Source organism: Sander lucioperca, chromosome 6 (genome assembly GCF_008315115.2).
Source record: "Sander lucioperca isolate FBNREF2018 chromosome 6, SLUC_FBN_1.2, whole genome shotgun sequence".
Classification (NCBI taxonomy): Eukaryota; Metazoa; Chordata; class Actinopteri; order Perciformes; family Percidae; genus Sander; species Sander lucioperca.
The window spans coordinates 11773482-11785369 of record NC_050178.1 but is presented as its reverse complement, the minus strand read 5'-3'; the positions used below and the strand labels follow the sequence as shown (position 1 = coordinate 11785369).

General features: G+C 37.7%; 1 protein-coding gene and 1 long non-coding RNA gene across 3 annotated transcripts in view; one reads left to right on the top strand and one right to left on the bottom strand.

The window, feature by feature from the left end:
• Positions 1-4383: 4383 nt before the first annotated feature.
• The window catches only part of LOC116051472 (immunoglobulin-like and fibronectin type III domain-containing protein 1), a 29966-nt gene continuing 22461 nt past the window's right edge, over positions 4384-11888 (top strand). The window contains exons 1-3 of the mRNA XM_036002587.1: positions 4384-4618; positions 8509-8595; positions 9810-9845. Of these exons, the coding sequence (XP_035858480.1) occupies positions 8547-8595; positions 9810-9845 (85 nt within the window). The 5' untranslated portion in view covers positions 4384-4618; positions 8509-8546. The remainder of the gene's footprint in view (positions 4619-8508; positions 8596-9809; positions 9846-11888) is intronic.
• LOC116051473 overlaps positions 9392-11888 on the bottom strand; it is an 87656-nt gene continuing 85159 nt past the window's right edge. For both annotated transcript variants that reach the window (XR_004897736.1, XR_004897735.1), the window contains one exon: positions 9392-9964. This is a non-coding gene — a long non-coding RNA (uncharacterized LOC116051473). The remainder of the gene's footprint in view (positions 9965-11888) is intronic.

The window sequence follows — 11888 nt, the reverse complement described above, 5'->3', positions numbered from 1 at the left end:
TGATTCACATCAGATCACAGGTTTTCTGGGTGTGATAAGCATTTCACTGTGAGGATGACTCAATGGTCAATGTCTCTTAGTACATTTTCAGTAAAGTATTCATTTGAAAGTATAATTCAGCCAAAATTGAGTTTTTCACGCTGTTGAGTCCATGACGGGGACAAGATGAATGCCAATTTAGAGTCAGAGAAGTGTGAAAAGTAAGCATTCAATTACTCTGGAGGTAAAGTAAGAAGTTTAGCTGCCTCTTCTACATCACTGGTTGTGTGTGTGTGTGTGTGTGTGTGTGTGTGTGTGTGTGTGTGTGTGTGTGTGTGTGTGTGTGTGTGTGTGTGTGTGTGCTTTAAGGAGGTGAAAAAGGTTTTATTTACTTAAACATCCTGGTTCAGAGAGGAAACAGAGGCCAAATCTCAACAACACACTGCAGACAGAGATAAAAACCTTTTCATTCGAGTGTGCCATTGAACCTGAAAATAACATGAATACATGTCAATGTTTTGACAACGTTTGTCTGTGCCAAAAATAGAGAATGCTATAGTGAGCTTAGAAAAGTGCAAACTCCCTGACAGGCCTGTGCAAATCAATGAACTCTGTGGGCTGTGAGTTCTGACTAGGATGTATCAGCATAGCAACGCTAGCAGAGCAGTAAATCAGATACATAGTGTGACCTCGCCAGCCACTCTCTTCTAACTTTTTTGGATTGGGGGCATTGGCTTTCCTAATCATGGTGGTGCATTCCCTGAAGCTCCATGGTTGATAAAAATGTCTCTCTCTGACACTATCAGATTATCCTGATGAAAGTAGTGCAGCCACAGACACCTGAGGAGGAGAGCTGGTGCTGCACTGTTGCCTGGGAAAATGTAACCTTTGCAGTTTAGCTGTTCTCAATGCAAAGCAAATCCTTCTTATTATACTGTAATTTTCAAATAACACCGCAATTACATTTGGCAACGTGGAAAGCAGCTTTCATGTCAAATGATGCAAACTAACAAACCAATGGATGCTCTAAAGACAAATATCAAATACAACTACCTACGTCTGGCAATAATGAAGCGGGAAAATGCAACATTGACCAAGATGGATCAAAATGAAAGAGAGTGAGATAAGACATTGCTTGAGGGAGCAGGCTCAAAGGACAGACTGTAGTAATAAGTAGATAAGGACAGTAAATTAAGTGTAAGAGAGGCAACAGGGAGCTAGAGGAGGTGGAGTGTGAACTATGACAGAGACCATTAGAAACAGATGCAGACACAGTTGTAAGGAGCAAATAGGTATGATGTAGGTCAAGACATTTGGATTCTAAGCCATCACTGTACTCATATACCTGAAAACTTTAATCGGGAAACAGTAAACAGAATGATAAAGTAAGAAACGGCACATTATAGGGAAGCACTTGGACAGCAAGTTATTTAAGGCTAGCTAGTCTTTTTAGTGCAAATTCCCTCTTTGTGCGCTTCACTGCAGTTATGGAAGGAAACACTCAGAGATCTTGGTAATAACAGGACTGTAACTTTGGAAGATATCAATTTGATTTGTCTATATTGTCAGTACTTTGTGATTTTGCCCCCCATTTCAAAAAAACCTGTTTCAATGTATTCAAGACAGAAAAATGTGGACCTATCCTTTAACACATTAACAGTTGTTTCTCTCAGTTTTGCAACTTAAATTAAAAAAAAAAAAGGCAGCCACTTTAGAACTGATGAACCACTCCACATTATGCAATTGTTCTTGCATTAGTACAACAAATATAATATATGAATTATTAAAAATGTCAAGGTAGTTTAGTTTTTAGTTTCAGCCATTTAGTATCCAAATTTGTATATTTTGAACGGTGTTTCTGTTATTTACCCTATTCTCATTGATACAAATTGGGTGGACAAAATAATAGAAACACCTGTCAGTTGACGCAATGCAGTTCAGTGGCACCACAAACTAAATCTATCCTTTAAAAATGACCATACACTTGGTCAACACCTCTCTCATATAACCTTCATGAAGGGAGGATCTATTGCAGGACTGTTGTTTTAGATTAGATTTAGCTAGTATGTGTCCCTAATAAATTGATAAATGAATATGGCTTTACTTTTATGTACATGCGTGCACTGCTTAAATAGCTAATAAGGTTGTTTGAAATCAACAAAGTGTTCAGACAGAGAGACTTTTTACAAAAAAAACTGAACACAAGCAAACCAAATGAGTTCTCAAGTTTTCAATCTAATGATATAATATTATGACACAATAGTCTCAAGCCTAATTAACAAAATCATTTTACAGGCATCTTGTTTTATCATATTAACACCATCATGCATTATTTGTCGTTTATGATATCACAGTAACCCAAATATAGCGAGGGACAGTTTTTTATGCTCTTTGTCGACCCTTGCCAGACCTCGACCTGAACAGATGACATGGCAGACCCTCTGGCCAATAAACATGCCTGTGGTGTCATCTTTCCATGCAAGAGAACCAGTAAGCCAGTTAAGTATCTGGTGAACATGTCTATATGTTTAAGCATTAGGCACTTACAATTGTATGACATCTAGAAACATGTCAGCTACTGGTGTATCACTGTATTAGATTCAGAAATCTAATATGGTGTATTTCTGAGTCACTAAGCATCACCATCAAATCAGAATGAATAAAGATTCCCCAGTACAAAATAAATATTTTCATAAAATTGTATTTCAAAATAATGAAAGCAGATCAGTACCAATATTTGCAACACGTCATACACATACTGTATGTTGTAAACAGAAGTAGTACCACCTGCTAGAAAATGATACCTGGAAGCATATATCTTTAAGTTGAACAGATTTATGGTTGTTGTGGTTTGCTGAAGGCAAAGGTCACTGTCGGGCCAAGAAAGTCATGCAGTAAAACATATTTCAGGGAGGTTTGTCATACCTGTCTCTTTAAACATCTATCTATGAATTTGTTTGGTACAGTGTAAATTTGGGTTGTTTTGTCAACATCCATAAAAAAAACGTGTAACATTTATAGTCAAAATGTAGGTGTGTTTGATCTTAGAAGTCAAAGTAATCCAAGCCTACATTGTTGGAAACTAAATTCTAAATACTAAAAAAAATAAACAATAAACAGCACTTACTGTAAGTATACTAAAGTACTTTATGTTATGACTAAGTTTGTCATATTTCATATCTAAATAAATGTGGATCATTGTGTGAATGGGTGCTGTTATTCTCTATCATTTACTGTATATGTATTTCTGGTAAGAATGTTTTTATTGGCGTTATATACTGTACACTTGTCGATACTCTTGATCAGGTTTCAAGTCTTTATAGGAACATAAACTTGTAACAGCTGCTTCGTATTTGGCACAACACCCAAAGGGAGGGGACAATGTGACACAACTGCACATTGCATCTCTAAGCCTCTAGGGACAGTGGCTGGCAACATTTACAGCATGTCTTAAAATAATACAACTCTCGACATGACATGCAACTGGAATACCAGAGTCTGTAATAAAAGAGAGAAAAGCATTCAAGGGCTGCAGTCTTAAGCCTGTATCTATCTATAGGTTTTATTCAAAGCCAAAAAACAGACAAATGTGATAGATAACTCTTTCTCAATTTTAATGTGTCTGCTAAGATTTCCTTTCTTCAAATGCCTGCATTAAAGAGGTCCTGGATATCAAACTTCATCCAGTGAACATCATCATTATATATTTCCACTCCAGTTTGTCAAATCAATATGGGCCATTTAGAAATTCCTTCCTTTGTTAATTGAAGTTGGCAGAATGGTAATTATTATGTCCCAGTTGTTGTCAAGAAGGCATCACTTCCACTAAACATAATTACAGGAATTCAGTCTTTCAAAATACACACACTCATTGGACAGCATTCTCCATTACATTACCCCTGCACACAAACAGATGTTGATTTAACTGTTTTGATTGGCTTGATGTTAATGCATTTTCCTTTTTTTAAGTTTTATGAAGTGTGTGGTTTGTAATAAAAGTGAGATAAGCAGGTGCATTGTTAAGCATAAGTTTACCGTCTTATAGGCTGCATTTCATATGTATTCCATAGGAATATCCTTAAAAGAATGTGTCTTGAAAAATCAGAAACAACATGAGTTTGGTTGCCCTCAGAGTTTTACCTTCTTTATTTTCATAAAGAATCATTTAAAAACAATACATCAGGACATTATGCTTACAGTACAATTACATTAACATTCACAGCACACTTACAGCAGCAAACCTAATCAAGTCCTAACCTTGTGATCTCCGACATATCTAGATTTCAGGCTTGTAAACAAACAAACAAACTTCATCTTCATTTGTGTCACTACATCTGGTTTATGGAAACAAATGATTCTTTAAGGAGGTATTTAACCTGCTCCCTCACCCACCCTTCACTCTGACCCCTCTGGGCTTCACCACCCACCCAACCTCCAATGTCTTTGGAGTCACCACAAATACAAAAAAGCCTAAACAGCTTTTGGCAGTCACCGGGTCTAGTCAGTAGGGGAGCATCAAGCTCAGACCTCTACGCTGCTGGAAGGATCTATTACATTGAAAAAATTAGCAGAAGGCACAGTGTGACCAGACTGCTGCCTGAAAGGGAACAGAGCTGAGAGCACTGAGGACTGTGAGCAGGTAGGTGGCCCTCAAAACTAAGGCAGGCTGGATGAGGAAATATTCTGAGCAGAGAGCAGAAATGGATTACATTCAGCCTATTTCTTGTTAGTCAGCCCCTGCGAACATAATCAGGATAAATATGTCTACCGTCAGTGTTTGCATCAGTGAGACATCAGCATTTAGTGAGCAGGTTCACAGATAGGTGCAGTGAAAAACCTAATTTGTACAGTAGATGGAAGTATGTAATGAATACATGCTTTTATTTTCCTTTACAAAGGGCTGAACTTGCTCTTCTTAAAGAGCACTAAAGTGAGTACAATTTGTATGTGCTATCTTATTTCAGTTGCTGAAATTACAGAGCATGTAACCACGTTAATAATTTTGGTATTCATTAAACATTGTACAGGACACACACATTTGGTGTTGGTGCATGAAATCTTTAGTGAGGCATGCAGGCTTCTCAGTTCGAATTTCACAGTTTTAAATCTGGGAAGCTGGATCATAGCAGTGAGGTCAGAGGTGCTTGGGTGTTGACTAACTTTAGATGAGAGGTATCAAATCAATATCTAGCCTGAGATTCAGAGAGCTGTGTGAAGGGTGTGGGTTGTGTTTTGGCAGAAAATAGGATTTCTTTTCACATTAAAGGACACGCACAGGACTGCGGTTGATATTGTTTGCACTGTAGTCATTCTCTCTATGCTTGCGTCCCATATTGTGCACATGCGTAAGGCGTTTTTGTAAAAAAGCAATTATCTTCAATGCAATTATGTTTCATAGATCTGAAAGGACACGATCAATTTTCAAAGACTAAAAAGTAAAAGGGGAATAAACGCAGACTGATCAAAACATGCCGCCACACATAATATGCTACAGCTTAAGCATTTCTTACATGTTTTGAACAACATATACTGTATGCATCAATGTGTCAGCCCTCTTACAGCAATTAAACAAATAAGCAAATCCACTGTGAAGTTCGAATAGCAGCATTGGCACTCATTTGACACCAAATGGCCTTGTCATCAGGCCCAGTTTTGTGTGAGTAACACAGCAGAAGCCATTTTCTGTCTCATACACTCAGCTGGAGTCAGTGACGTGTGGAGAAATGCAGTGAGGGACATTTGAGAAGCTATGTATGTGGTCAGTGGTGCAGTCATCTGCGATGAGTGACTGAATCACTGAGACATGTCACGTACTACTGAGACATTAGGCATAATTTGTTTGTCTGCTGTGCAGACTCTAAGCGTCTTCTTTTTCTTTTCTTATTTTACATCTTCAAAAAACTCCGCAGACATCTTCTGAAGACTGTATTTCATGTCATTATTTCGAGAAGAGGTCAAATTGTCACAGGATGTGGTGTTTTACACACACAAGGATGACATTAGGGGCAAACATCACAAGGTTTGAACATGCATGGACAGCTAAGGGAGCTCACATAAACTCAACTGATAAATCTGTTAATGTCAGCGACCAGTCAAGAGGAATTAGTTATGAGACAAACAGCAAATTATTACCACAAGGATGATCAATCAATTCAATTAAGACACTACAATATATATATATATATATATATATATATATATATATATATATATATATATATATATATATATAAACCGTAAAGACTAAAAGTACAAACTCTGATGGTTGACTGATGGTGAAAAGCTGGATATAATTTCTTTCTGCTGCAGTGATCCAACATTTCAGATAGCCCATCTTTAATTTTAGGCTTGGTGACTTGTCATGTTGTCTGCAGTGACAGCCAGCCTGCCTACATATTGGTTAGATGTAATAATGTTATGAAGCATGCAGCTCTTTTTTTTTTTTTTTTTTTTTTAAAAAAGAAATGTTTACTGTAATGCAGCCTGCAGCACAAATCTTTAAACTATCAGGGATGGTGACTGGGAAAGATGCTCAGGATGAATTGACAATTATTTTGTCTACAACATCCCTCCCCCACAAGTCAGATTTCATTTAATCAAATGAGAGCCTCAGCCAAACATTAAACTATAAATGTATGGAGCTAAAACAGCAAAGCTATTCAGTGGGAGGGAAGAGGAATGGGTTTCCTGTAATGCAAAAGGCCTCCTGCCAACATGTCTCCTGTTGCAGCCTGTTTTGCTTTTACCATATGTGTTGTGTAGTTCATTTTCAAGATCAACCAACAGCCAAGATCACTGCTGGAGCCCAGAACCTTTCTGAACACATGCTGGAGCACGAGCCCAACTAAAAATAAAACGCTTACTTTCCAAGACAGCAGGTTTTATTTTCAGTGAGACATCAGGACAGACAGCAACCATTTGAAATTTGAGGTGAAATATCTAAGGCCCAGTATTTAGTGAAATCAGAGTGAAAGTCAAAAAGACAAGTCTTTACTTTAACAAAGCCAGACAGTTTTGTTTAAAGAACATCTATGTAATCTGAAAAACTATTTTTCTCAAACAGCTTCTCATTATAAGCAGTTGGGTTTTACATGATCACAGATTAGCAGATTATCTGAGTTTTTGAGTGACACAAATACTTCATGTAATAGAGAAATAGAAAATTGGAACAGAGTTTTCAGGGGCTTTAAAGGTTTAGAGGAGTTGGAGCAGGTTTAGTGCACATGCTGTTGGAAAAATGTAAAGCCCTTTGGTAAACCAGGCAGCACACTGCAATAGATTTGTATCTACAGACATGATAATATCATTTGAAGAATCATTCAATCAATAATTACTAAGACTGCAAAATGAGCCATGCACAATAGCAAGGATTTTGGTTATAGTGTAGATATGGCAGCACTTAAAAGCAATCAAAATATCCATAATCATGAACAAAATCCTACCTAATCAGAGGTATTTTAAGGTAGCGTGGGGAAAGACTCACCTCAAATTCAAACCGAACTCACCTCCTCATGTCAACAACATTTTCTGAAAATGTTTGTTCAGCTGCAAAGAAATAATGACAATAATATTAATTTGCTCATATGTAACCCCACCCACTTTCAGTGCCTGTCCAATGAGAAGGTTACGACCTCTTCACTTGAGAGTCTTTAGGTCAAATTTTACAAGAACAAAAAATAGTAATGGCATAAAGTGATGCATGCGACCTTTCATAACAGAGGAGACATGACTCATGTACCCGTTAAACAAGTGTCATGTGAGTCATGTCACATTACACCTGGGGTTTTTCATATAAAATATCTCTGGTATCGTCAATGAAAATTCTAACCAAATAGTCCCATACTCAGTGCTAAAATTGTGTTTCTTGTGAAAAATAACTTATATCTTTAGGTAATAAAGTTGATATTTAGAACTGCCGGTGTGGTGAACATTTCGGTGGAGAACTGCAAAAAAAAAACTGCTAAAAGATGCAGATCTTTTAGTTTTTTTCTAAAGCCTGGGAAGAGGCAATCTAAAATATTGTATATCAATACTTACATATATATCTTTTAAAATAATACCATAAATCAACTAATATTAATCAGGATTGAGAGGCTATAGCAGTGGCAGTGTGAGTATTTAAAAACTGATCCTAAATCTTCACTCTGCTCATTTAGGGCTTTAATAAGTCCCCTGCTTAATTAACACACACCTCCAAAGGGTTTACTGAGATAAACTTTCATCCCAGAGTAAGGCCAACAGTTACTGTAAAGGACACTGGTTGCTGCCTCTTACTGACTGGTTAGAGTAACTGCACAGAGCTTTAGAAAATACAGTTCAGAGCAGCTGCTTTTCCTCCAAAAGTTTTAAATAAATCTATGACAACCTTTGAGTGGCATCTGCTTAACATTTCAAAAAGACAATGAGCAACTGAAAGCATACAAACCCTGAAGACTGACACCTCAAGCTTTAAGGAGAATGTGCTTTTGAGCCATGCATGTATGCAGTGCTAACTACTTCCTCTTGTATCTTCTGTCTCTTTTGCTACAGAGCCTTCTGAATCAGGAGACCTCGAGAGGAAAGCCAAGATGTGGAAGAAGTCAAAGGTGACCGATCAAACTGCCGCTGGGCAGGCGGGTAAGTGCCGAGTGATAGACTCCCTCACTGGTTAGGTCAGTCAGGGGTTTGTATTGCAGCTGTCGCCGCCTGTATTTCCTCTTTGCCGAGGAATTATGACGAATAGGATCTATTTGACAACTAATCTTTGTACAAAATAAAGATTCATGTGACATAGCATTCAAGGAAAGCAGAACCTGCAAGACAAGAAAACACCTGGGAAGCTTACCACGTCAAAGACTACAGGTCGGTGTGTATAAGGCATTTTTTCAAAGATGTGGAATACCCAGGACATCTAAAAAAAATGCTGTATTATGTTGAGGGTTGATCATTTCTCCTGAGAGAAAATGAAGATACTATAAGCACCTCAGCTTTTTCTTTTGTCAAGTGGAAGCAGTTCAAATATTATTCATGATTTTTCAAGAAAACTCAACAGCAAAGCATATTTTTGGTCAGGACACTGATGCTTCTTTTCAATGGAAGAGCTTTGTTACCTACAAAAAAAACCCAGCAGCAACAACTTTGAATGTGGCACTGGCCATATCATTCATCTACGTCTCTGTCCCAAGAATGTGATTATGAAGATGTCTGTCAAATAAATAAACACCAGAAGCCAGAAGATGAGATGCTCATACTAAATGGGAGCTAAAGTGAAACAAAAAGTCTCCATGACAAACAGTACAGTAGTTAAAGAATCAAAGAAGAAGAAGAACACTAAGAAGAAGAATACAGCTGATGCTAACAAGGACGATCAACAAAATCAAGCAAGCTGCTACCACCATTGAAAATGAAATGGTGTCCTTGTTTGATTATGGACAAAATGAAGCCATCTTTTTAATTAATTTCCAACAAGTTGCTTTTCTGCAAAGTATTTGAACATAATTTCTCTCAAGCACTGCGCAGGAATCATCCTGAGATGCCAGCAATAAGAAAATGCCTGAGCGTCTAATCAGCAGTTGCACAGCACAACTATTTACATGCTGCTGTAACAACATATTGCTAACATACTGTATTATATTTTGTCTATGACTAACCATTCTTTGTTGTGTGATATTTGTTCTGCCTAAGTTGTGTCTGTGTTTGTGCTTCCCATTCCTGGGTTATACTGTATACTGTGGTGTTTCATGTTAATTGTTTCCATAATCCTGTCGAAGTTCCAACCTGCCATGGTGCTTCTGTCAGGATTAATATTTACCTGTCCTGTTCCCTCTCCTGCTGTCACATTGCGTGTTTAGTCGACGATTCAGAAGGAGTTCAACCAGACGACAAAGGTATGCGAGCAAAAAAGAAATCCAATTACACAAACGACTCACCTTCTGTAAGTGCATGTCTCCACGTTGGGTGAGTTGCATGTATGATGTGGTCTTCATCACGCCTCGAAAGGTGTCATCTGAAATGGATGATTCAACTTTCAGTGTCACAACAGATGCATTTCATTGTGACATTTTAAACCATCTCCATATGAATACTAGCTCAAGGCTGTTGCTAGAGGGCACTGCTGTTGATTTCCATGTGTCTGTACTTTATCTTGTAATTTAAAAAGAAAATTGCACTTTTAAAAACGTATGTCCAAATGCTGAATACTCCTGTACAGTATGTTGGCACAGTTCAGTCTCAATAAATGAACTTGCTCTACAGGGACATCCCCAAAGCGGTGGCATGATCGAGCTAATGTGACTGGCATCCCGAGCGCCCCTTTAATCGCACACATCTTCAAGCTTTAACATAATGAACTTGTAAATTAAAAAAAATATTTATCAACTGCAAACAGCATGAAATTGGTATCAGTAAAAAACACTACAAGTAAAATATATTTGAGGCTGTAATTGATATGATGAACACCAAGGCAAACTGAGTCACCTCTTTGAGTTACCATCCTTTCTGTATTCCCTTGAGATTTCCGGCCTTTTCATGCCTGCCCCTCATGCTCTCCTTGGCTTAACTGTGAAGCCAGGGACTGTCACAGTTACAAAATTGCAATTTCTATGATCATAGCAGTTCAAAGCAGGTCTAACAGAACCATGTGCTGTCAAGTTAACACAGAACATTGAGGTGTAGAGGTAATCAGCTGGAACGACACCCGGGACCTCTGGGAGCCCTTAAGCTTCACCCAACTCTCGATATCTTTTGATTCCTTGTATTGCTTCTGCGATTACTCTGAGGGAATTTGGGGCAACATAAGTACACAATGCTCTGAGGTATCAAATCATAGATGGCACTTGCCTTTCTCTGTTAACATGGCTATGAAATAAAAAAAAGAAAATTAGAAACTATTACTTTACTTCAACTACAAGAATACTGGTGGTATATTTGCAGTAAAACTCAATTATACTGTTATTGATGAAACCCAGGACATTTCAGACCAGTGAATCTAATTACATTGGGACACAAACAAATGAAAACAGTTCTTCATGATTCACAGTACGTGCTTTCTAGCTACAAATTAAGAGAGTTGAACAGCAAAGAACTGCAAAGTTAACAGCCAACAATGGCAACTGGCTAAGGCTGCACTGATGAGAATAAACACATCACACAACAACAGTGGGAACATGTTGGTGAGTAAGCAGCTTATGAAAAGCTTATCATTCATTCATTTATTTATTCGGCGAGACAAGCCAGGTGTATTTATGAAGCCCCTTTCATATAAAAAGGCATTTCAAAGTGCTTTATAAGCCATAAAAGACATGGAATAAGAAACATTTAAAAAGCTAAAATAAATGTAAATGATGAAAGCACAGAGCAATAAACAGAGAAAAGTGCAGCACTCAAGTGCAGTTTGAAAGTGCTTAATATTCAGAGAGTTAGAAAACTTTAATATATTCTGTAAGTTTGTCAAAATACATATGGTGCATTTCTATAGCTACATTTAGTGCAGAATAAAAAATTACTGTAAGTAAATATTTAAAAAAAAATGAATGAATGAATAATAAGGATTGGGAACACTTTAAAGCTATAGTGCGTAACTTTTTGATATTACTGAACGTCCGTTACATTCAAGCCATTGTCAAATGAGTTGCTACAAAGCTAATTAAGACTATCAGCTCCACACAACTCTCTCTGTATTTCTCAGTATGACTATGTTCAGAAGATTGTCGTCCGGTGACTTTCCCGCGCAGAAACTCGAGTGAAGATAATTACCTCTTCTGAAGAGTCCATCATGTTTTTTTAATCCTCCGTGTCCTCCTTGGCTACTAGCAACTGTGTGGAGGAGGGGTGGGGGCAGTCTGCGATCACATAAGGCTTGTATCATGTGGACGCGCCGACAGTTTTGTTGTCATTACTTAGAATTCCTCATGGGGGTGACAGAAACTACG